This window comes from Squalius cephalus (genome assembly GCF_949319135.1).
Source record: "Squalius cephalus genome assembly, chromosome: 3".
NCBI lineage: Eukaryota > Metazoa > Chordata > Actinopteri > Cypriniformes > Leuciscidae > Squalius > Squalius cephalus.
The window spans coordinates 42,907,058-42,934,905 of record NC_137124.1 but is presented as its reverse complement, the minus strand read 5'-3'; the positions used below and the strand labels follow the sequence as shown (position 1 = coordinate 42,934,905).

The 27,848-nt window shown below is 39.5% G+C and overlaps 1 protein-coding gene across 4 annotated transcripts in view; it reads right to left on the bottom strand.

Annotated features, from left to right (window-relative positions):
- The window catches only part of col25a1 (collagen type XXV alpha 1 chain), a 1,104,568-nt gene that overhangs the window by 510,775 nt on the left and 565,945 nt on the right, over positions 1-27,848 (bottom strand). The window contains exons 1-2 of one of the 4 annotated variants that reach the window (XM_079866338.1): positions 16,773-16,799; positions 1,769-4,890 (exon numbers count right to left, since the gene is read on the bottom strand). In XM_079866338.1, coding sequence (XP_079722464.1) covers positions 2,217-4,238 — 2,022 coding nt within the window. In that variant the 5' untranslated portion in view covers positions 4,239-4,890; positions 16,773-16,799 and the 3' untranslated portion in view covers positions 1,769-2,216. Of the gene's footprint in view, positions 1-1,768; positions 4,891-5,143; positions 5,201-16,772; positions 16,800-27,848 lie in introns of those variants that run through there. The other 3 variants (XM_079866337.1, XM_079866340.1, XM_079866339.1) reach the window with 3 other exon arrangements.

Genomic DNA, 27,848 nt, shown 5'->3' with positions numbered 1-27,848 from the left:
TATCTGTAGATGGGTAAAGGGAGGGGAGGGAACAGGGAAGAGCCTAGTTCACAGGGAAGAGCCTAGTTGACATTTCAGGACTGTGCTGTGGTCGCGTCCAGGCGCAGGTCCTTCATCAGATCTGCATACGGCCTGGATCCGGCGGACTGCAGTAAACCTTGGGATAAACAGAGAGACTAATATTAGCGTAGACGCCATTCTTCTTATGATGTAACGAGTACATCAGGATTTATGGGAAGTGTTCCCGGTTCCGGTTGACCTAATCTATGCAGCCTAACATTGAATTATAAAAGTCTATAATGTGTTATGTGTATGCTAGGTCAAAGAGATGTGTTTTTGGTCTAGCTTTGAACTGACAGAGTGTGTCTGCTTCACAGACAATGTTAGGAAGACTGTTCCAAAGTTTTGGTGCTAAATAGGAAAAAGGATCTACTGCCAGCAGTCGATTTTGATATTCTAGGTATTATCAACTGGCCGGAATTTTGAGATTGCAATAGACGTGAAGGACTATAATGCGTTAATAGCTCGTTCAAGGACTGCGGAGCATTTGTCAATGAGAGCATATGACGTAATTTAGATATATTCTTAAGATGGAAAAATGCGGTTTTAAAGATACTAGACACGTGACTTTCAAATGAAAGGTTGGTATCAAAGAGCACACCCAGGTTCCTCCCATATGAAAAAAAACCTGCATGGTTCATATACAGCAACCATATATCTTCCTTACTTAAATCGGCCAGAATTACCTTCTGTGTTTCATGTAAGGCCAATATATGTCCTATACAAAATCAGACCGATTATGACCCATTTCATACTAAATAGCACACATACAACTTGTAGGGGATTTTTGCGTTATATATGAATACTGTTAAAAGTCTTATATGAGTTTTACATGACAAAAGTATGCAAATGTGTATGGTATTAGTAGAAATATACAAAACTCATATAAAATTCTGATATAAATCATTTAAAGTTCTTATATATGCTAGTCAAATTAAAGTCATATAGAATTTCTACACATTTTGTGTCATTTGTTTATGTGTTTCATACAGATTTCATGTTTTGATGACCAACACCTGATTCACTTATATGCAGTTGGCAGATTTGTAAATTGTACAGTGCAGAAGCCGGCTCGAGGATTACTGTCAGAATATCACTGACCTTTTGTTTGTGAACAAATCATAACATATTATTGCAAATGAACAAAGTTGAGTCAAATATGTTTCTAGAACAGAGATTAAAATGTTGAAAATTGGCTGGAATATGTTTTTGTATATGTGACATGAACTCTGGTGGTGATGCACTCTAAAAACTTTTAATATGATTTACTCAATTTTTTTTTTTGGTGAAACATTTTTACACTTAGAATATTGATTAAATTTTAAAGCAGTGAAATCAATTACATGCACTGTATATTAACTGAGTAAATGTAAGTAAAACAAATTAAATAGACCTGAGTAACTGAATTTGGTACATTAACAAATAAAATTGAGCAGAAATAAATAAAATAAAGCAGAAAGGGAGGGGGGGGGGGGGCATTTAAAAAAATATTTATGAGTAATATTAACTGTGTTTATATGCCAGTAATATTAACTTTTTTTATTTCCTCTAAACCTTTGTAAAAATATTCCATACAACCACCAGTATACAGTAACTACATGACATTGGCCTTTATTGTCGATGAACATATTTTATACTATTTTTAACACGTATACAATAATGTCACGATCCACACTCGGGAAAGAAGGGAAGATCCAAGGATGCGGTAAGAATGTTTTATTTAGGGAAAATCCAAAATCGTACACAGTCCAGGCAGGGGTCAAAACCAAGGTAGCAATCCAACATAAACAAGAACAAACAAACGGGTCTAACGACAGTACTCAGAAGTGGTGTGATATTTACAAGAACTCCGTGACACATACTAAACAGACAGGGCATATATACACAGGGGAGAGACAATGATAATGGGGAATTGGCTGGGTGCAATGATCAGTGATAGGAAACAGCTGAGTGCAATGATAACAAGGATTATGGGGAATGTAGTTCACCAAGTGAATGACACCGTGAGGAAGGAGGACATCTAGTGGACACCCGGAGAACAACACCCTAACACTGTGACATAACCCCCCCTCTACGGAGCGGCTACCAGACGCTACAAGACAACAAAGACACTGACACAAACAAGAGTCCAGGGTGGGAGGTGGATTGGTGGAGGATCAGGGGGAGGGATGGGGGGCCAGGTCCATGGAGGGAAACGGGGACAGGGAGTGACAGTTCATCTTGCGGCCAGGGCGGAGACGACAGTCCATCTGGCGGCCAGGGCGGAGATGACAGTCCATCGAGCGACCAGGGTGAAACAGATGACTCATCGGGCGGCCAGGGCAAAGCAGACTTTCCCTCGAGTGGCCAGGGCGGAGCAGGTCGTGCAGGCGGCCAGGGCTGAAACGACAGTCCATCGGGCGGCCAGGGCGGAGACTCTCTCTCGGCGACCAAGGCGGAGACTCTCCCTCGGGCGGCCAGGGCGGAGACCCTCCCTCGGGCGGCCAGGGCGGAGACGACCCCTCGGGTGGCCACGGCGGAGACGACCCATCGGGCGGCCAGGGCGGAGACGACCCCTCGGGCGGCCATGGCACAGGAACAGACACCAGCTCAGGCACAGGAACAGACACCGGCTCAGGAACTGGAACAGACACCACCGGCTCAGGAACCGACACCCCCGGCTCAGGAACAGACACCACCGGCTCAGGAACTGGAGCGGACACCACCGGCTCAGGAACTGGAACGGACACCACCGGCTCAGGAACTGGAACAGACACCACCGGCTCAGGAACTGGAACAGACACCACCGGCTCAGGTTCAGGAACAGACACCACTGGCTCAGGAACAGACACAGGCACCGGCTCAGGAACAGATACAGACTCAGGAACAGACACCGGCTCAGCGGCCATCTTGTCCGGAGACACAGGCTCGGCAGCGGCCATCTTGTCCAAAGACACAGGCTCGACGACGGCCATCTTGTCCGGAGACACAGGCTCGGCGGTGGCCATCTTGTCTGGAGACACAAGCTCGGCGGCTACCATCTTGTCCTGAAACACAGGCTTGGCGGCGGCCATCTTGTCCGGAAACACAGACTCGGCGGCGGCCATCTTGTCCGAAGACACAGGCTCGGAAGACGTGACATGAACAGGCTCGGTGGTGGCCATCTTGTCCGAAGACACAGGCTCGGCAGAAGTGACGTGAACAGTCTCTGTAGCGGCCATCTTGTCTGAAGACACAGGTTCGGCCATCTTGTCCGGGTACACTGGCTCTACCAACGTGACATGAACAGTCTCTGGATCGACAGACGTGACGTGAACAGTTTCTGGATCGGCAGACGTGACGTGCACAGTCTCTGGATTGGCAGACGTGACGTGAACAGTCTCTAGATCAACAGACGTGATGTGAACAGTCTCTGGATCAACAGACGTGACGTGCACAGTTTCTGGATCCGCAGACGTGACGTGAACAGTCTCTGGATCCGCAGACGTGACGTGGACAGTCTCTGGGTCGGCAGATGTGACGTGAACATTTCTGGGAAACTCTAGGATCTTGAATAGTCTTTCAAAGTAATTCAACAGAGTCTCAGCTGCTCTGTCTACCTCAGACTGCAAGGGGACCTCCGGGACAACAGCGGGCTGCCCTGGGACCTCCGGGACAACAGCGGGCTGTACGGGGACCTCCGGGACCACAGCGGGCTGCACGGGAACCTCCGGGACCACAGCGGGCTGCACGGGGACCTCCGGGACAACAGCGGGCTGCACGGGGACCTCTGGGACCACCTCCAGGTCCTTTGGACGGTTGGAGGCCTTCCTCCTCCTCCGCCGTTTGTTATGGCGAGGAGCAGGCTCCGGATCGGGCAGGGACCACGGTGAAGAGGGCTCTGGGTCGATCATCACCGGCTCAGGGTCGATGAGAGACCGAGGCGGAGAGTGGTGCTGGATGTCGCCTCTAGAACCTCCTCTTCTGTGGCCACCACGGGTACCAGAAAATCTGGCCAGACGGGTTCCCTCAAAAGATGGTTCCCTCCTGATGGACCGAGACTCGAGGGATTTGGCCATCTTGATCTCCTCCGTCTGCTGGGCCCATAGCGCGAAACACTGGAAGATGTTCATTCGTGGAGGTGTTTCCTTGGGTCCTGAATTCCTCCTCTCGATGGTCGGAGAGGAGCCACGAACATTCTTACCGCTGGATCTTGACATGACGGAGTTCTTCTGTCACGATCCACACTCGGGAAAGAAGGGAAGATCCAAGGATGCGGTAAGAATGTTTTATTTAGGGAAAATCCAAAATCGTACACAGTCCAGGCAGGGGTCAAAACCAAGGTAGCAATCCAACATAAACAAGAACAAACAAACGGGTCTAACGACAGTACTCAGAAGTGGTGTGATATTTACAAGAACTCCGTGACACATACTAAACAGACAGGGCATATATACACAGGGGAGAGACAATGATAATGGGGAATTGGCTGGGTGCAATGATCAGTGATAGGAAACAGCTGAGTGCAATGATAACAAGGATTATGGGGAATGTAGTTCACCAAGTGAATGACACCGTGAGGAAGGAGGACATCTAGTGGACACCCGGAGAACAACACCCTAACACTGTGACAAATAATGCCTACATTTAAACTCATGTAAGAAACATTTTCGAAGTAAAAATTAAACATTTAAGCCTAAACATTCAAGTAATTCAAGTGTAATCAACCGGTCTGTTATCCAATATCCACCGGATCAGCGCTGGTTCCCATGCCGGAGATGGACTCGCCTCTGCGGGGGAACATCTAACTTTACACCGCCGTCCTGCGTCACTCACAGCCGAAAGATGCTGCGACGCGACTGACTCCATCACCTGCCAATAAACAAACAGTGCACAGTTCTGAGGACAGTTTATCATCCAAATTAGTTATTCATATATCTTTAGGAATATTGTCGTGTGTTTTTTATGCAAGGCGTTACAATCACGCGAAAAGGCAGGCACGAGTCGACAGTCGTTTAACTTGTTTAAGGTGGGTAACATTGCATCTCTGTATGTTCTTTCGCATTAAATAAAATGATTTAAAGCACATTAATGATTATACAAATAAAATAAAACATACACACACCTGAATTTCACAGAGGAAATGCACCAATTCTGCGACGCTGAGGAGAGGAGAACTGTTGTTCTGGAGACTGAAGAGAATTCAAACAGCGCACGCTCACTCAACCGCTGAGTTATCGTCACGTCAGAGGGTGGTGAAGGGGTGCATTGTTTTAATTGAGTAAACTTAATCAATTTCTTATGCGTGTTAAATATTAATAATATTGATTTTATTTAAGAAATATTTGTGGTTTTTGAAACAGAACAGTTTAATTATCCATTCTCAAATTTTTTTTTTATTGAACAAAAAGCACAGGCGATACAGTATCAAGCACAAAAAAATAAAATAAAATAAAAACAAGACAGTAAACTCAAAGTAAAGCAAGGCAGTAGATAAGGGATAGTCTACTAAAAAAAATAACAATTCACAAAACAATCATAGAAACTACAAATACAAAAAATTAGTACAAGTAATTAGAAATAAATAACATTGGGAATACATAAATAAATAACCCGTTAACACTAGAACTACCGGAATTCCATAACTACTAGAACGACCATAGCGGTCATTCTGACCGTTCATACTTTGACGTTCATATGGCCGTACTGAACGTCATTTTCGTCATGTAATATCTATTGTACATGTTAACCTTCTCTTTTCCAATGAAGCTTTTAATTCCTGTCGTCATAGACCTTAAAACAAGCACAAAAGAAAGATTGCCCCGACAGGTGCTGCCTCTATTTGAGGAACATTTTGCATCAAAATAATATTTTTTTTCACCGCACTCACCACGTGAATAGACACGCACAAAAGTTAGGAAACGTCAAAGCTTCATACAGTTAGTAGGCCTACAGCCCTGTTTGTAAATAAGTTCAATAATCAATACAAAATCTAAAAATAAATGGATCTACAATGATAGGTAATGATAAACAGGACACACAATTTTGATTCAAATGAATGTGAAAATGTACACACGCAAACAGGCTAAGAAAAAAACATGAACATTAGCTAAACAAGAAAACGAACTGCTTCAGAACGATTAGTTTCAGTGAACAAAAAATATTAACGAACAAAATCAGGTTAACTGCCCATTTGAACGGCGCAAACATACCGCATCATTGACGCTTACGCACATTCCACACAGGTAAACACCGCCTTTCGCGTGCAGCTCCCACACACGTTGTAACATTTGATACATCTCATTGGTTTTATTTTGTTTGCAGTTCCTCCAGTTGTATGGCTTTTGCTTCCATGTGGTCGGAGTGAAGTTCGCTCGCCAGTCGTATGATGAAGTCCCTCTGCGAAACTTGCAATGTAGCGGACTTATGATATCTATAACGCGTGCGGTCAAAATGACCGTTATGGTAGTTCTAGGTAGAAATAGTCAGAACTGTTGTGTGTTTTATGATTTTAATAAAATAACAGTGTCAGAATAAAATATCCACATATTTAGGAAAAGTCAGAGTCCTACAGCCACATTTATTTTATTTTAACAAAGTTATTACATTGTAAAATTTAAAAACGGTCAAAATGACCGCCTTGGGAGTTCTAGTGTTAAGCCCTAACCGTCCCACCCGTGGGACGCCACCCCATGAAAATAATTCATAATCAAATTACTAAGCAACCACTGAATGTGCTAAATGTACATAAAATAGTATCATTTTAAAGCTTAGAATCTCAGCTTTTCAATGCACCTATACATTGTTCAACTCCTAACAGGCGCTGAGTTATTCCTTTAGAAGTTATTCCTCCGCCGGAGGGCGCCACCTAGCTATGAAAAAAATTAATTGTCATATTTTTCAAAACTACTGCATTGATCAACACAAAATAGGCATCATTTGAAAGCTTAGAGTCTAAACTTTACAATGAATGTAGCCATTATGATTATCTCCAAAGTAGTGCTGAGTTATTTGGTGATAAAATGAAATTTCTTTTTTTTATAATTTATGAGGAAGGGGAAATTATTATGTACTGCAATGTGTCAAAAACATATGATGTCATTTGAAAGGTCTCAATGAGTAGAATACAACAAGCATAATTGTTTCAGGCTTTTACTAAACTTGAGCAAGGTTTTTGTAAAATAAGTCCCTTAAGAGACCCATGGGTAAACCATATATGGATGCTGAATTTTAGACACATTTCCGCTTGTAACTTCATGAAACATACTCCGATTGTGGAAAATGACACACCATTATTTACAGCAGATGTTTACAATTAAAATGAGTCCAAAGTCAACATAATCCATCACTGAGAACTAAAGATATTCCTCATGGAGTTCTAATACACAAAAAATACACAAACGCACGTAGCCAAGTGAGGTAGCTTAGACTTGGCCTTTTTACTCGTATCTTCATGAAACATACATCGATCATGAAAAATGACACATCGTTATTTACAGCAGGAGCTCACGATTAAGAGCCCAAACTCATCAATCAGATCTAAAGATGTTCCTCATGGCGTTCTAACCAGTGCTTAATTTGTAAAGTGGGAGGTCCCGGAGCGCAGAGGGGGGGTGGATCCGGCGACTCAAAATGGGGGTTGGAGGTAACGGAACAAAAAAAATAAAATAATAATAATTACACTGCCTACGTAGCTTCTCTGCAGGGACAGCGCCAGCTGAGTGGGTGCTATAGATACATCATTGACGGGGAGCTGCGCAAAACTTGGCCACTAAATATTTAATATTCAGTTATGTTAATGATCACAATTAAAGTTTTAATTTTATTAAATTGAACAAGTAGGCTACTTAAATAACATTCAGCATTCAATCAAATATTCTAAAAGATGTAGGCTATTATTAATAATAATGTTTATTTATTTATTTATTTTATTACAGATAGAACAAATAAATTAATAATAATGACTGTTATTTCAACAAAATATCTCGTTATTTCGAAATAATATGTGTGCGTGCATCTGTAAATCCGGTGACGCGTGTATTGATTTTTATTAATAAAAACAATAAAGTGTTTTCTCTAAAAGTGTCGACTCAGCTGCAAAGATGAAGTTGACGATCGCCATCTCCGTGTGAACGCACTTATAGAGAGAAATGCACATAAATAGGCCTAATGGATTACATAATCGAGCCTTTTTCCTTTTTCGTTTTGAATTATTTCGTTTAAAGACATTTCAAGCTTTGTGTATTTGATGTATTTGTCATGTCTGTGTGAGGCATACACTGAGTTTCATGCTTCAGTTCACGTGCAATGCAAGTGAGCGCGCGGGCGCCTCCGTTATATTTGTTTCGTATTCAATAAATAGGCCTACAGGCAAATGGTTGATGAAAATTTGATTAAAATTAAGATACAATTTATACAAAACGAAATTCACTTTAAAGAAAGGCTTTCTAAACAACTTCAACTTCAACGGACAAAATCATGTCTGACCCGCTCCATGTCTCATATTGCGCATCCTATCTTACTCGGTCGTGCTGTTCACTTTTCATAAATCAACATAAATGAAAAAAAAAAAAAAAACATTATAATATTTTAACAAATATGAAACTAAATGCACTTTTTTAATGGCTACAACGGCATAGTAGGCCTACATACTCTCTATTTGTACACATTTCTGCACATTAATTTAATTCTGAATTTTGCACACACAAGTGAAAGGCATTTGTTCAAATCAAGTTCACGGATAATTGTGCGTTATTAATCATTATGATACTAAAATCCTGACAAATATGCTATGTACAAAAAATCAGATGAGCCCATAATATGAACGCATTTACACGTTAAGCATTTTCCTCCCATATATAGAAAACCATTATAAGAACGCTTAATGTGGCAGATTAGAATGTCCCCTTATTATGTCGAAATAACGAGATATAATGTCGATACTAGGCTACTGTGTCCACCGTGGTCTCCTTTTTGATCAGCAGAAACGATTTTTGCTTGTTTGGGATCTGACTGTCGCGTCTTTTTGACATTTTTCCCCTGAGTGAAACGATCGAGGCTAACATCAATCTCAACTCGTACAACAAGCGCGCAAGTCATGTGTCACAAACATTGAACACTAAAACAGTAATTTTATTTTATTTCATTTAGGCAATTAATTTTATTGACACGGGAGGTGCCGGATCCAATAAAAAAGGTTCCGGATCCAATGTCGGAGGTGCCGGAACATGTTCCGGCGTGTTCCGGCTCAAATTAAGCCCTGGTTCTAACACAGTAAATACCAAAGACGCACCTAGCCAAATATATGCTCATGAAGCACTCACGTTTGGTTTTCACTTAAAACTTCACGAAGCATGCACATATCGTAGAAAAATGCACATCATTATTTTCAGCAGACTCTCACGATTAAAAAGAGCCCAAACTCAGCATAATCCATCAATCATATCTAAAGTTATTCCTCGTGGAGTTGTAACACATGAAGTCCCAAATGCGCACATAGATCTTTATTATAGATGTAGCACTTATGTCGCGTTCTAACGGTCTTTGGTGTTTTATGCCCCCAACGGCGCCTTCCAGGCAGCGAGGGGATGGGTAGGTTTAAGGTTGAGGGTAGGGTTAGCTGCCTCTAAGGAGCCATTGGGGGCTTAAAACACCATCGAGCCGTTCTAACTCATAACTCAATGAAGCATGCATCAATTGTGGAAAATGGCACATCATTATTTACAGCAGATTGTTAAGATTAAAAAGAGCCCAAACACACCATAATCCATCACTCAGATCTAAAGATATTCCTTATGGCGTTCTGACACAAAAAAATACCAGAGGCGCACCTATGAAGTAGCAATAGCAGTGATGCTATGTTGTTTTGATGTGACGTTTCAGCTCATAACTCAATGAAACATGCATGGATTGTGAAAAATCGAACATCTTTATTGACAAAAGCCCAAACACAACATAATCCATTGCTTTGATCACGATATATTCCTCACGAAGTGATGCATACTTGGCTAAAAAACAAGTCTCTCATCCTTCCGGGGAGCAAAGTGTTTTCCAATTTTCCCGGAACCGTCCGTGCTCGTTTTCAAACGTGGAATAACACAAAATATGTATCATCTTAAAGCTTAGAATCTCAGCTTTTTAAAGAATCTAACCACTTCGATCAACTCTGAACGAGTGCTGACTAGTCTCTCTAAACCGGAGTGTACCGCCCGCGTGCACCACCCATGGCGCCACCTAGCTGCGAAAATATTCATTATCATATTTTTCAAAAATATTGCCTTGATTCAAACAAAATTGGTGTCATTTGAAACCTTAGAGTCTGAACTTTACAGTGAATGTAGCCAATTTGAAAAACTCCTAAGTACTGCTGAGTTATTTGCTGATAAATATTTTTTAAAAAAAATCATAATCTATAAAATACTTTTTAGTACGGTGGCCGAGAGAGCTCAACGCGCTGCAAATGAAGAAAACACATGCAAACAGAAAAAAACGTATGCAAACAGAAAAAACACATGCAAATAGAAAAAAAACACATGCAAATAGAAAAAGAACCCCACCAGCGAATAAGAAAACATCTTCATCAGTTTTACAACTCACGTGCGTCCCAATACTCACAACACAACCAAATACGGAAACGCGCTGCAATTACAGAAACACGCTGCAAAAGTTCACAACAAAACCAAATACAGAAACGCGCTGCAAATAGAACAGAACACAACGGAAATGTTTCCGGGGAACCCAATAAGTGACGGACGGACGGCTAGGACGTGCTTACAGCTGTCTACTTTTATTATTATTATTTTTTTTTTTTGCAAAACATTCAAAGATGACACGTTTATGACATACAACTTTGTATACAATATACAAAATGTATTTGCGATATGTTCAATGTCATAAGAATACTAAAAAGAACAATGAGCTGAAGACTAAAATAAATAAATAAATAAAAAAGATAGAGAAAAAGAACGAGGAAAATACATTAATCTATACATCAGTTACATTGAACACATTTTGTCATGTTATGTTATAATAAGTTTCATAAGAAATGTTAGAATGTAGCTATAGGTCCAAATATGAGACGGCAAGTTTTAAAGTTGAGACACTCACACAAAGATATAACACATATTTTAAAAACTTTGTTGTATAAAATGTATATTTATTTGCAACAGTTATGTTAACAGCATTAATAGGCTACTATATTTCTGGTAAGAACAGCTATTCAGCTGATGGACACGCGCTGCGTTGTCATGGGAACATCCCAGGTGAAAATAATGAAATTACGTTGTCTTTCGTTGCTCCCTTCATCAACATAATGGCACACAAGTGCCCCGCTCCCTCAAAAGTGCCCAATTCAAGGGCTCTGCCGTCTGCCCTTTTAAGAGAGTAGGGCATAGGTAAAGCCAGAGCCCGCGTCTCTCTGGTAAAGCTCGCGAGCCGTCCGTCCGTCACTTATTGGGTTCCCCGGAAACATTTCCGTTGTGTTCTGTTCTATTTGCAGCGCGTTTCTGTATTTGGTTTTGTTGTGAACTTTTGCAGCGCGTTTCTGTAATTGCAGCGCGTTTCCGTATTTGGTTGTGTTGTGAGTATTGGGACGCACGTGAGTTGTAAAACTGATGAAGATGTTTTCTTATTCGCTGGTGGGTTTTTTTCTATTTGCATGTGTTTTTTCTGTTTGCATGCGTTTTTTTCTGTTTGCATGCGTTTTTTTCTGTTTGCATGTGTTTTCTTCATTTGCAGCGCGTTGAGCTCTCTCGGCCACCATATTTTTGTACTATGTACTGCAATGTGTCAAAAACATCATACATCTCATGAAACCAGGCACGTGCACAGGTAGGGCTCAACCTGTGCAGAGCACATGCCCTTTTTGCCCTTACACTCCGAAGTGCCCTTTTTTTGGTGGTGTTTTTTTTTTTTTTTTTTTTTTAATCAATGCTATTGGTCATCCTTTACGTCTGTCTGTCTGTTTTACAAATATTTAGCCAATGAAAGTTCTTAAACCGAGCTTGTGTAAATCTTATTCGATCCTCAAGCTGTCAGTAAGCTGATAACTCCGCCCCCTCTATATTCACTGAATCAACTGAAGTTCCACAGCAGCCGCACAGTAGACAGCAGCTGAACGAAGTTTTGCGAAGGGTAAATAAATATCTTGTTGTTTGAATAAGTACTACTAAACACTATGTCTATAAAGGCTCATATTTTATTTATTTGATGACTCACTGACTGAGACATGTGGGACGTCGCCTGAGAGAGAGGTCTAGGCTAGCATTTGCCATCTAGTCATAGCCAATACATAGCCTAACGCAAATAACTTAAATATCCTGTGCATACAGTAGTATTTCATCTTTTATAAAATGCGATTTTGGCCAAATGTATTTTACAACAGGAAAAACAAACTAGTTTGTAACCTGTTGATGAAAATGTAATGTGATACCGCCTGCGCCGTTTTAATGACGGACAAAAAAATGCACATTTGCACACATTCGCTGGTCAAAAACTATATATTGATAAGTAATACAACAACATATAATTTGTGCGGAAAATCATAACAGGTGCGCCCCCGCGCTGTTTCGTACTGGAACTTACACAAAGCGATCCTCATCACCTAGGTAACATATTTCTAAGAAATTTCTTCTTTGATTTATGATTGCTGATACACTTAATTTATTAACATTTAGGATAATCATGTTATGGTAATAATATTCAATTATGGTTAATTCAAGGCTGTTAATATGCATGTATTCGCTATCTAGCTAATTTTTAATCTATATTATTCTATACTCTCCACTCATCCTCACATGTATAAAATGTAGTAAAACATGGTTTTACTACAGTAATGTTGTAGTAGTAACTAGAAAAAAAAAAAAAAAACATTACAGAAGATCACTGTGAAATCTTTATATTGTATCATGCAGAATGTAATTCATGATGTAATTCATTCCAAGGCTTCATTTATTTGAACCAAAATACAGCAAAAACAGTAATATTGTGAAATATTTTTAGTGAATAAGAGACCTTCAAGAGACCAACATCCCTTGTCCTCCACAGCACAGTATCAGATTTTTGCCAGGTAGGCGGATACATGTTGGATATAGTAAAGGTATGGCTATAGTTTCTTATAATCTGGAATTGATTTGGACATAATTACTCAAATTATATTTCAAAATAGTTTGTCAAAAATACTTGACTCATTGCTCTACCTTCCCCTCTTCTCAATGTCATACATAATCATGGTAACCAAATAATACAAATTAGCTTATAAAACCAAACAGAATAGCTAAAAAAGAGAATATGAATAGTTCAGATGCAAAAGCCTCTAAGTGCCATCTGAAAATTTCTTCTAGAATGATCATTTTTATCAAGCTCATATATTTAAGTTCAGTAATTTCACTTAAATGGCAAAGAAAATTAGCTATTAATTGTCATTTAAGTGAAATTACTGAACTTAAATATACGAGCTTGATAAAAATTATCATTCTAGAAGAAATTTTCAGATGGCACTTAGAGGCTTTTGCATCTGAACTCTCTCTCTCTCTCTCTCTCTCTATATATATATATATATTTCTCTGCAAAGTTCATAAAAAAGTGCATAAAGTTCAATTAAAAAAAACAGAATTTTTTAGCTATTCTGTTTGGTTTTGTAAGCTAATTTGTATTATTTGGTTAACATGTTTATGTATGAGTCAAGTATTTTTGACATATATTTCTATGGAGTAGGCCTACACAAGAGCAACAGAAGGTTGCTGTTGTATTTAGGTTAAGAGGCCCTTAAAACCCTGTTTATCTATATTATCTATATTATTATTATGGTTGTTATTAAACGTGAATAAATCTAAAGCTTTTGAGACTATTATTTTGTGTTATTGAATTTGTCATGAAGACGTGACCATTTCTTCCTTTTATGTAGGCTTACTAAATAATTTTGATATAAAAAAAGGGAGGGGGGTGCCCTTTTTCAGTTTCAGCACATGCCCCTCAAAAGGTCTGTGCACGGCCCTGCATGAAACATTCAAAAATCGTTGAAAATGGCACTTCATTTTTACAGCATATTAATACAATTAAAATGAGCCCAAAATTAACTTTGTCTATTGCTTTTATGACAAGATATTCTTCATGGTGAAACACTATAAAAAATGCCCATGAGGGGGCGTCAAGGTCTCAACAAAAAGGCTATCTTGGTTCCAAATGCTCTAACTTTTGATTACTTTATCCAATCACCACAAAATTGTATCCAGATGCAGCTCATATGTAGAGGGACTTCCCCAAAAAAGAATTTTCCTCCTACCTTATTTCCTTCCTGAGTTATTCCATGTCAAATAAGAAATCATTATAAAAATTATATATATTTTTTGTCTTTTATCAGCAGTTTCTCGGCAGCAGAATGTCCAAATGTAATGTAATTTATATTTTCAACAAATTTGAAAAGTGTTCTTTCGAACGATACCTACCTTTTGACTCTCCTTGCTATAGTTTTGAAGTTATGAGTCTTTAGTTTTGTGTATGTCACTCAGAAAACTCTTTTTTTTTATTGCTTTCCAAATGTGTGAGGACTAAACAAAAAGGCTACCTTTGTTCCAAATGCTGTAACTTTTGAGTACTTTATGCGATCACCACAAAATTTGATTCAGATGCAGCTCACATTTAGGGGTACTTCCCCAAAAAGTCTTAAATGAGTCTTTACTTTTTTGTGTGTCACTCAGACAAAACAACTCCAAAAATGGCCTCAGTGCTTAAGGGGATAATAATCTTCAGAAAATCAGGAAGTAATTTATGAAGAAACCATAATTTCTTTGAGCAACAAAGAAGTTTTAGCAGCTTTCTTATTAGCTGATAAACAAAGAGAGTCATAAAATAGTTTTAAATCAACACAAAAAAGTCTAAAATTGGGCTTCGAAACAGTTTACACTTATGAAGATAAAACTCTATCCATTCTCAAATATTGTGATGGAAATTTCACAAATATATTAGCTCAGTGTATTTTAAATAAATAATTGGTTATTCAAATACTAAATTATTTTAGTGAAAAACTTCAAACTTAAATATAACTGTAAATTTCAGACAAAATTAATTGTTGGGGTTTTAGTCAATTATTTCGGTTTTGCATTTGGATATAGCCTATTTATACACTATTAGAGACTACTTTTTTGTCAAACTTAAGATTGTTTTTGTTTTTTATTAATTTAAGTTAATTTGAAGTGTCAGTTTTAGCATTATTATTACAGTCAAATCTGGACGAAGAGAAAGCATTTTATTACTCATACTAGCTACATATAATAGCTCAGTCAGTCATACGAATGCCATGCGCTCAGCCCTCTACATGAGAAATGTGAATATTACAAATGCAGTACTTAAGCACACTGATCAATAACAAAATATCCTTTACTGAAGCACGTGTTCACCATAACATTTGCAGAACTATCATGACTGCAAAGCAACAACAGCATCTTTCCATTACTTTGGTTTGGTTTGAATATTTCTGCACTAGATAACGGTTGGTCACAACTTGTAGTTCAGGGTCACACATTTGCAGTGATTGACTGCAGAGCTTCAATGAAATAGCCTGACAAGCCAGACCCACATTAAGATGTTGTGTCTGGGAACACACCATTGGCAGGGCTCAGGGGTGGGATAAACGGTTGTCTTTCAAATTCCCTCTACACACACACACTAGGATAGCGCTACAACCAACCAGAGCAACGAAGAAGGTGACTTAGTCAAAACTCCAAACATATCTTCCTTTTTTAAGAATGACTTCAGTGCCATTCTTTGTTCATTTCTCAAAGAAAAGCTTAACTCCAAGTCTTCCAGAGTCGCGGCCAAAGCCAATTCGAAAGACCGCTGTTTGCCAGCTGCAGCAGCCATTTTTGTTTTCAAGTAGCAGGGAATTCACGCGGAACTCTGCCGTCATTATGTTAAGCCCACCCACCGACTCTATACACGATGTGATTGGCCTGACTAGAGTTTGGTTTTTCCAGTTCGCAAGCCAACGGAGAGTTGCTAGATGACACTGGCTGCAAAATAAAATTTCCTGCCGCTAGGGTGCGTCTAGATTTCTAGGCTACCAATGAAATCCATTTTTATTATTCTGAAATCTAATTATGAACAAAGTGAAGAAATAATTTGGTATTTGACCAGACTGCTTATAGCTTGAATTAGAGAAGTAGACATAGAGCTATTTGTGTCATATTCTCTATTTTAACAGTGGTGGTAATTTTATATGTTGAGAATGAAGACTTCAGTATACCCAACGCAAAGATTCTTCACTCTTCTTCACTTCGTTCTTCACTCTTGGTTAAAAGTATGTGTTAGCTAGCTGAGAATATATGATGAAATCAGTGAAGAAATTAACTGGAAAAGATGTTTGTTTTAAATGAAGAGGAGTCCCAGTTCACACCCACCTATTACATCATCATCGCTGACCAGTGGCAGTTTGTGTTTAACAGCTGGTATGAAGTTTTCTAACAGTTTGCACTGGTGAGTTGAACTACCAGATCAAATTCAAAAGCACCTGCAAAATGGTTACATCACACCCATTTCTTCTTCTTCAATACTGGCCTTGACATGGTACATTCTGCAGAAAATTTTGTTAATAATATTAATTCATGTTTATATAAAAAAAAAAAGAAACGGCCCTGACATTCAAACTGTCATCTTTGAAACCATAGAAATTGATATTATGTGATATTAATTTTTTTTTTTTTTTGTGAAGCTATGAAAAATGTGATTGTTGATGTAAAAAGTGTTAAAAGGGTTCTTACCTTGTCACCTCTTGGGCCAGGTGGACCCTAATGGGAATTATAAAAGAGAAAAAAAATTAAAGTTTGCTCCATAAGCTGAAACGTAAAAAAAAGAAAAGGAATACATGTGTTACACATGGATTGTATACATTGGTGTGCTGTACAGGAATTCCACAAATAACACATGTCTACAGACTATAAAGATGCATAGTATCCCACACATGCTAAATTCAGAGTGAATGGGATTATGCCTTTAGTGGCACGCTCCAGTTGTTCTACTCAATTTCAGGCCCACAAGGTGACTCTCTCTGCCTTTCAACATGATGACCTAAATTCTTTCTTCTACCACTTTGAACGCATTAAACATTAAGTGTTGTTTTTGAATATGAAATCTTAGCAGTGTTATACAGTACGACAGACATTTGCTGCTCAGCATGTTAATGAAATTTGGTGATTTCTTGGTACAAATGTGACCAGCTACAAAAGGTCAGTGCTTGTTTGTATGCATAAAGAGTGATCTGTAAGTTGTCTCAAAAAGTATCCATTGGATCTACTGTAGTCTACAGACAAAGATGGAGACACAGTTGATGCCATGATGCCAATGCTGACGGGAGAAAGTGTTCCTGGGCTATTGACATGGCTATTTAAGGAAAGAGCACAAGAGTCTCAGGGCGATTTGTAATGAGACTGGCAAGAGCAGCTTCCAAATCCTCAGTTCTCATCCTGCTGGATCTGCCTGCTGCCTTTGACACAGTTAACCACCAGATCCTCCTGTCAATCCTAAAGATGAAGGGCATCTCGGGAACCGCACTCCAATGGTTCAAGTCTTACCTCTCAGGTAGTTCCTTTAGGGTATCGTGGAGGGGTGTGGTGTCTAAGACCCAACTTCTAGCTACTGGAGTGCCTCAGGGCTCAGTGCTTGGACCACTTCTTCATCTACATGACATCACTAGGATCTGTGATTCAGAAACATGGCTTTTTCCTATCACTGCTACGCTGATGACACAACTCTACCTCTCATTCCAGCCTGACGATCCGACGGTAGCTTATCGTATCTCAGCCTGCCTGACAGACATTTCTGGCTGGATGAAGGACCATCACCTTCAACTAAACCTTGCGAAGACAGAGCTACTCGTGGTCCCGGCCAACCCAACACTTCATCACAACTTCACCATTCAGCTAGACTCGTCATCCATAAACTCCATCAAGGTCAGCCAGGAACCTTGGTGTGGTAATTGATGATCAATTGAACTTCATAGACCACATTGCTAGAACTGCCCGGTCATGTAGATTTGCCTTGTACAACATTAGGAGGATCAGGCCCTTCCTATCAGAACATGCTACACAACTCCTTGTCCAAGCGCTAGTTTTATCCAGACTGGACTATTGTAACGCTGTCCTGGCTGGTCTTCCAGCTTGCACGGTCAAACCTCTGCAACTGATCCAGAATGCCACAGCTAGAGTGGTCTTTAACGAGCCGAAAAGAGTACGTCACTCCTCTCCTCACAAAATTGCACTGGTTGCCAGTTCCCGTTCGCATCAAATTCAAGTCACTAACGTTTGCCTACAGAACAACCACTGGTTCTGCTCCCTTTTACTTTAACTCTTTACTTCAGACTTATGTGCCATCCAGAAACTTGCACTCTGCAAGCGAACGACGTCTTGCGGTGCCATCTCAAAGAGGCACAAAATCTCTTTCTCGGACCTTTACCATGACTGTTCCCTGCTGGTGGAATGATCTGCCTAACTCAACCAGAGCTGCTGAGTCCATAGCCACTTTCAAGAAACGTCTGAAGACGCTTCTTTTTCGACAGCACTTGATCCAGTAATACTAACACTTTCTCTACTATTCTATTCTGTTCTCTAATAAAAAAAAAAAAAACTGTTTTTTACTGCATTGGATTAAACTGAGAAGGGTCATAGCACTTGCATATTGTTGTCCTACTGTTAGTTTAACTGCTTCTATTGTTCTCATTTGTAAGTCGCTTTGGATAAAAGCGTCTGCTAAATGAATAAATGTAAATGTAAATGTAAATGAGATCTGCCCATAATGCTGAGTGTCTTTCACATTAAAGTCAGGTACATTTTTTACTCTTTATCTCTCAACATTAGACGTTATTGTATTGATTATCTTTGAACTGATTACGAAATTGGCATGATACACTTACCTGACATAATAAATTGTTACATTTGATTTTATTCTGAATAACTCTGAAATTATTTTCTCAAGTAGATTAAGTGAAGTCTTATGTTTCCACAAATCTGCGTTCAGGGTTAAGTACATACTAGATCCCAGTTTAGATGTAGCGTGGGGCATGTCTGGTGGGATTCTAGATTCCTGACTAACTGCTTGACTTTAAGTTGTAATGCAGTCGCAAATAGGGGGCTAGATAAGAATACTATTGAGGTAATAGCAGCGTTTGGAGCGGCATTATCTTAATGTACTAGCCATAACATCTGGTTATTGTTTGGTCTTTAAGTTGTTATATGGGCGACTGTAGGGGGCTACATGGGTACTTTTTAACAACAGCAAGCGTGTGCGGCATTGTTAAACTGCTTTAGCCATAACCTCTGGTTATCGATCAGTCCGGTGAGTTTGTGATCGTGAGATCCGCGTAAAAGAACGGCCGGCCGGCCGGCGAGACTCTCTGAGTAAAATATAAAGTAGAGAGTTGAATAGAATAAATCAAATGTATTGCTAAACTATTATATAAATGACCAATAAAAAATTGGTAATCTAACCTAAATCGAGGTTGTGATAAAAAGGAGATAAAAGTTGAATTGGAATTTAAATTACTTTGCCACGTGGAAAAGACAGTAACGCAGTAAACCTTCACCCGCTTATCGGAAACTGTCGTTGGACCGATTGGGCAGGCCTTACACACATAACTCCATATCAATCCTAAGCTTCACAACACAGGACATTATTAACCAATATAAAAAAAAACAGAGGTGTGCATTTATTTATATCACTTTTAACCCTGCAAAATATTCAGGGAAGTTGTTATATTTATTGATTGAACAATATTACATTTGAAATTATGAAACTTATGAACATATAGTGTAAAGTACAACTATAATTTAGTATTAGTTGTTGCCTGTGTAGGATTTAAGGGCGAACCAAACACAAATGAATCTTCCAGATGATTCGTTCAAACATAATTCTAAGCAGAACTCAACACTCCAGACGTTACCAAGCAGCAGTGTATGTTAACGTTAGCTTAGTCAATATAAGGCTAACATCAACAGGTGTAGACAGAAAATATGATTGTCTTAAATATGATTGTCTTGACCTGAGCTAATTTACTGAATCAACCAACTCACATCTCCTTTCTTTCTTTTCATCCACGATGACATTAAAGTCACCTGTTGTTGTTTCTGGCGTTTCATCGCTGTCTGTGCCGCAACCGCTATACCTGCTCATTAGAACTTTCAGTGAGCTATTTTTAGAGTGTGCATGTGACGTTCCTGGATGTGGACGCGTGCAGACACAGGCTTGGTCTTGCTCCTCCGTGGCGATGACGGCGTACGGTTAAAAACCATAAATGAATTTGAAAGTGTGTGGGGGGGGGAGTGATTAAGTGTGAATAATACGAGTTATAAGAGAAGAAAGAGAAGGAAAACAGGCCTTTACCAAATGAGTTGGTATAGAATCAAGTAAACATGTGGAAGAATTAGAATTGTAAATTAAATGAGAAATTTCTTCTTCGGATGGCAAGTTGAAAGAAGGAAGGTGAGGGGGAAATTAATTGAGACACTGTGGCCAATTGTTGGTGGATGGTAGTCATTTTGTCATTGAAAAAATACATTTATCACATTGAGCAGTGCAGTACAGGTGTGCAGGAAATATGTCAGGAGGTTTCAGAATACGATTTACAGTTGCGAACAGTGCTTTAGTATTACCATCTCAAGACTCAATTAAATGTGAATAAAAATATTTTTTGGCAGCATAAAGAGCATCTTTATAAAGATGAACATGTTCACTATACAGCTCTCCAGTCTATAAGTCCAGTTCGTTTAAAACGACGTTCCAATTGCCGGCCTCTAGTTTTGAGCTGGTGAAGTTCAGGAGTAAACCAGGGCGCAGAGTGAGTGAATGATACAGTTCGAGTTTTAAGAGGTGCAAGAGTGTCAAGCAGCTGCTGTAGTTTAAAGTTATAAAAGGAGACCAAATTGTCAGGAGAAGTGAGATGGTCACTAAGTGGAAAATCAGTAATTGCAGCAGTCAAAACTGAGGGGTCGATCTTTTTTATATTGCGAAATGTCATTCAGCATTGTTGTTTGGATTTAGAGAGTGTAACATTAGCATTAAAAGAAAGCAATTTATGATCAGATATGGGTATTACAGCTGCAGTACAGTCCATAGGTGTAACACCTGAACAGCAGACAAGGTCCAGAGTGTGGCCTTTAGAGTGAGTTGGAAAGTCCACATACTGAAGACCAAAACTGTCTAGGCAAGAAATGAAATCCCTTGTGGGTGGGTTACTGGCATTGTCTACATGAATGTTAAAATCACCCAGGAGAATAAGATTGGGTGATAAGGTACACAGAAAGGTTAAAAATGCACAAAATTAATTTACGAATGTATTGCAGTATTTCGGTGGCCAGTAAATAACAGCTAATACTGTAGTTGTTGGGCCGCTGATAAGTAAAGCAGCCGATTCAAAAGAAGCATACATTTGTACAGTCAGCAGAGATGCTTTATTGATCGAGTTGTGAAGTATCGCGAGACCTCCCCCACGTCTGGAGATACGAGGTTGCGAAATGTAAGCAAACCCAGGAGGACATGCGTGATTCAACTCTAGGAAGTCATTTTCTTGCTGTCAGGTCTCAACCAAGCAGAAGAAGTCAAACTTTCGATTGTCGATAATGTCGCTGATGGGGAGACCCTTGTTGGAAAGTGAACGAATGTTGAGAAGTCCAACTTTGAGCTAATTTCCACCGAGTGAAGAGCTGGTCGATCTGGATACGGTAGTTAGCGCTCTGGTCAACAGTCCGCCTAGTTTACCTTGCTGCTCGGGGAGCCGAAGTCCAGAATGATCTTATAGCCCTCGAGTCATCGTACCTAAAATCCTGTCAAGACCCGCAACAGATGTATTTTGGATGGGGATGATGAACAATATCCTGATTACCGCAGCTGGTAAAGTTCAGTCGCTGTATACAGAAACAGCGAAGTCGCTTAGTGGAACAATGACAATAAAACAGTTCAGACAATGGTGACACGTGAGAAAGGATGGTAAATCCACATTGTGTCAGTGGACTGCAGAGTTAAGCAGAGGTAGAGAATTGTAGAATAAAATATTTAAAATGATAAAAACACCGGAGAGCAGCGGCAGCCAAATGCGTCAGCGTTCACCCAACCAGAAGGTTGGCAAGTTCCAAAAGTTCCAAATATAACATAAATGTTTAATTAAACTCTTTGAAAATTGCACACCCTCTCCCAGTTTGGGACGATGTGACGTTGTCATAAATTACCCCTGATTGCGGTGTATGCCCTGTTTATTTGGTTTATATATTTTGCATAAATGTTTGTTTTTCATTGCTTGGTTAAATATGAGTTTGGTAACTTTTTCTAGTCTAAGGTGCACATTAGATTGATGACAAAAGACACCAAGAGTTTTATTTCTTTATTTTCTTTATTTAGAATGTACATAAATTATATTAGTTTATATCCCCATTTTTAAAACTTTTAAAACTCATGTCTGCAGCATGGTTCTGGGGTTGGGGATTTAAGAGAAAGTGCGGCCTTCCTGTTCCTCATTTTATGCCATCCCAAGGAATTCTGGGTAGTGTAGGCATAGTCCATTTCCCAGTGTGAGCAGGGGGTTATTGTTCCATTGTTTTATTGTGTTTATTTTGAAGAAATGTATTGTTTATTATTTGTATTACTTTCCTTGTAAAATTGATGTTAATGTATTTTGAATATTATTTTCATTTAAGTTTATTTATGTATTATGTACGTGTACATATTATTTAAATTCCCTATTATTATGAAATGGTTGAACCTTTCAGTATAAAATAATTTATTTTGTCTGTTCAGTCAGTTCTGGTGAGGGACCTCTGTGGGAAGGGTCACCTTTAGTGTCTTTGTTTCTGTTATTTTTGATTAATTATTATTTTTCTTAAGTCAATACAAATTTGAATTGTCTGCAAGCAGTGTCTCCTGCCTTTGCTCTGGTCATGTCCCCACAGACATTTACAACAGAAGAGTTAATTTGCAAAAACAGATAACTATCATTAAAACTGCAGCTGGCTTGTTTTGATTAAGTAATAATAACAAAACAAAACAAAAATACAGATTGCATACACAATTAAAGTTCATTAAAAGTATGTTATATATATATATATATATATATATATATATATAAGTTTGTTTTTTAGCAAAAGCAGACAACTCCAACAGTCCACATTTCATGTTTCAGAGTTAGACAAAACCAAGTAACTGCTATGATATATAATAAAACACTCCTATCTTTTGGTTAATCTTTGTAATGTTAATCTCCTCCGCTGACATAGACGCCTGACACACTTTATTGTTGTGATTAGACACAATACAGGGAGCTTTTCCCTCCACACTGTAACGTGCTGCTTTAGCAAGGTTCCGTGAAAAAGTTAAACTTTTATTTTCCTTTTACGCCCTGAAAAAGATATCGAGGGTTCAAGTTCTTTGAAATGATCCACCCTAGATCACTGTTAGTCATCTTTGACGAAAGTCCTCTCAGCTAGTGTGTCCTTTCAAAGTGACTAGCAGCCTTCACTAAAACGGACTTATCGGGTTGTGTTCACAAACAACAAGGGTGCTTGTCAGTTTCTGCTGTAAAACATGAACTCGCAATGCTTTGACAGTGGACAATACAGGCTTTTGTGACAAAACGTGTTTAGGGATCAGTCAATCTTGTCAGGCGTCTATTTCAGCTAAGGAGATTAACGTTACAAAGACACACCGGCAAACAGTATGGTGAGTAAACGAAAATGTGCGCTTTGGCGGACATGCTTAGACGGACGTTACGTAAGGATGTGGAGAGTGTCAAAATAAAGGTACCTCATATCGATATTTTACGTGTGGCATCAATGCATCGTATCGTTAGACGTTTGATCGATCCATATCGATGAATTGTTACTCTCTTGGACTTATACACAGAGATAACAAGGGAACTAATTAGACCACAGGTGAAGGTAATCATCAACTCATGAGAAACCTAGGAAACTGACAACCTTAAACTGAGAGGATATACAAGAAACCAAAACACATGAACAAAACCATAATGAACCTAAACATAACCTTAACAATATATACAGTGCATCCGGAAAGTTTTCAGAGCGCTTCACTTTTTCCACATTTTGTTATGTTACAGCCTTAATTGAAAATGGATTAAATTCATTATTTTCCTCAAAATTCTACAAACAATACCCCATGACAACGTGAAAGCAGTTTGTTTAAAATATTTGCAAATTTATTAAAAGTAAAAAATAAAAAAATAAAACCAGAAAAAGAAAAATCACATGTGCATAAGTATTAACAGCCTTTGCTCAATACTTTGTTGAAGCACCTTTGGCACCAATTACAGCCTCAAGTCTTTTGGAGTATGGTGCTACAAGCTTGGCACACCTATATTTTGGGAGTTTCTCGAATTCTTCTTTGCAGAACCTCTTAAGCTCCATCAGGTTGGATGGGGAGTGTCAGTGCACAGCCATTTTCAGATCTCTCCAGAGATGTTCAATCGGGTTCAAGTCTGGGCTCTGGCTGGGCCACTCAAGGACATTCACAGAGTTGTCCTGTAGCCACTCCTTTGTTATCTTGGCTGTGTGCTTAGGGTCGTTGTCCTGTTGGAAGATGAACCATCGCCCCAGTCTGAGGTTTTCATCAAGGATGTCTCTGTACATTGCTGCATTCATCTTTCGCTCGATCCTGACTAGTCTCCCAGTTCCTGCCACTGAAAAACATGCCCACAGCATGATGCTGCCACCACCATGCTTCACTGTAGGGATGGTATTGGCCAGGTGATGAGCGGTGCCTGGTTTCCTCCAGACATGATGCTTGCCATTCAGGCCAAAGAGTTCAATCTTTGTTTCATCAGACCAGAGAATTTTGTTTCTCATGGTCTGAGAGTCCTTCAGGTGCCTTTTGGCAAACTCCATGTGGGCTGTCATGTGCCTTTTACTGAGGAGTGGCTTCCATCTAGCCACTCTACCATACAGGCCTGATTGGTAGAGTGCTGCAGAGATGGTTGTTCTTCTGGAATGTTCTCCTCTCTCCACAGAGAAACACTGGAGATCTGTCAGAGTGACCATTGGGTTCTTGGTCACCTCCCTGACTAAGGCCCTTCTCCCCCAAACGCTCAGTTTGGCCGGGCAGCCAGCTCTAGGAAGAGTCCTGGTGGTTCCAAACTTCTTCCATTTACGGATGATGCTCATTGGGACTTTCAATGCTACAGAAATTTTTCTGTACCCTTTTCCAGATCTGTGCCCCGATACAATCCTGTCTCGGAGTTCTACAGACAATTCTTTGGACTTCATGGCTTGGTTTGTGCTCTGACATCCACTGTTAACTGTGGGACCATATATGGACAGGTGTGTGCCTTTTCAAATCATGTCCAATCAACTGAATTTACCACAGGTGGACACCAATCAAAATGTAGAAACATCTCAAGGATGATCAGTGGTAACAGCATGCACCTGAGCTCAATTTTGAGTGTCATGGCAAAGGCTGTGAATACTTATGTACATGTGATTTTTTTGAGTTACACTTTATTTTAAGGTGTCATTATTACAGTGTAATTATATATTTAAGTCAATATTTAACTAAAAATCTGATTATATTAAGCTGAAACTGACTAAGCAATGATTTCTAGTTCCCAGCATGCTTTGCATCAGGCTTTATAAGGAGAATAAATGCTTAAATTAAGTGTTATGTTGTGTGTTTTTGAAAGTGAAAGTGACATGTGAAGGCCAAGTATGGTAACCCATACTCTGAATTTGACCTCTGCATTCAACCCATCCAAGTTAGTGCACACAAATTAGGAGTAGCGAGTAGTGAACACACACACACACACACACACACACACACACACTGCAAACCGTGGACACACAAAACCGGAGCAATGGGCAGCCATTTTGCTGTGGTGCCCAGGGAGGGATTGGGGGTAGGCGCCTTGCTCAAGGGCATTATTTTTATTTAATTTTTTTTTCTGCTCATTTACATATTGAAGTTTTACAGCCCATCATCAAACAAACCGCAGGATCTATTCTTCACCACAATGTTAACCCTACCAAACTTCAACACAACAGAAACCCCTGAAAATCTTAACATAACAGATCATTAAACACTAAACATCTCTCCCCATATTAATCTTGCACATTGTGCTGTAGGGGCAGTCGTGGCCTAATGGTTAGAGAGTCAGACTGGTAACCCGAAGGTTTTGGGTTAGATTCTTAATACTGGCAGGAAATGACTAAGGTGCCCTTGGCACCTACCCCCAATTGCTCCCCGGGAACCATAGCAAAATGGCTGCCCACTGCTCCGGGTGTGTGTGTCCACAGTTTGCAGTGTGTGTGTTCACTACTCACTACTACTAATGTGTGTGCACTAACATGGATGGGTTAAATGCAGAGGACAAATTCAGAGTATGGGTTACCATACTTGGCCTTCACAGGACACTTTCAAAGACACACAACATAACACTTAATTTAAGCATTTATTCTCCTTATGCAGCCTGATACAAAGCATGCTGGGAACTAGAAATAATTTCTTAGTCAGTTTAAGTTCAGCTTATATATAATTAGATTTTGGGCCCTATTTTAACGATCTAAGCGCATGGTCTAAAGTGCATGGCCCAAGTTCACTTAGGGCGTGTCTGAATCCACTTTTGCTAGTTTAACGACGGGAAAAATGGTCGGCGCACCAGGCACATGGTCTAAAAGGGTTGTCCCTATTCTCATAATGAGTAATGGGTGTGTTTTGGGATTTATGTGCGTTAAACCAATCAGAGTCTCATCTCCCATTCCCTTTAAATGCCAGTTGCGCTCGCGCCATGGCAGATTCGCTATTAACATGACGGAATTTGATAGTGGAAAGACCGAAGCCGTCTCCAGAGTGCAAATGGAACTGCTCGTGTGCAAGGTAGTCAAGTCAAGTCACGGTAAAAGTGCGCCGCAAGGTAAAAGTGCGCAAGCAGACCATCTACGGGACAAGCCGGATTCCACCATATCTTTATGTACACAATAATAATCTTTTACATTGTAATCCTTTTATTTTAAATATTTGGCATGTTTGTGTGCTGCTGTGCGTCCCTGTGTGTTTAATAAGCGAAGTGTACGCGGGTTGTGGATATTGTGGATATATTGCACCATTGACTTTAGACCAGGTTTCAGTTGGTCAATGGCGCAGTCTATTTTGCCGGGCATTGTGGCGGGTGTAAGATAGGGCCCTTTGACTTCATGTAACTTTTTTCTATTAAGTACAATGGGCTTTGAGTAATATTTGAGTGAAATAAGCTCATTTCAGTTAATTAATTAAAACTGTTTGGTTTTACAGTGTGATTCGGTTCGGTTTGCTTGCATGCCGAACGAATACAGTTTTAAACTAGTGCGGTCAACGTTAATGAGTTGACGCATGCGATTAATTTTTGTCCAATTTAACACGTTAAAATATTTAACGCAATTAACGCAGTATGCGTATTTTCTATCATCCTTTGGCTAGCGTTACATTATATGATCATGATCTTGTTCATGCAAATGCTTTTAAACCATTAAAGCCGCTGCACGCCAGAATCGAGTTCTGTTTTGAGCACACACATTTATGCCAAAATGTCAGTTTTGTTGAGTATTCTCATAAGAGCAGTTTTAAGTCTTAAATGAACGTAAAGAGTTGTGAGAGAATGAGATGCTTGTGAGATCAATTTCATGGAGACATCAGTAGCTGTGAGATCAGTGAGACTGGCCTTCATTCACAAAAAGATGCCATTAAACAAGTATTTAAAATATTTAAAATGTTGTTTCTACATTAATTTGGAGATTAACTGGTAAATTATTACATTATAAAATATATAAAAATATATTAAAAACGTATAAAAAACTTAAGTGTTTTTAATTGCGATT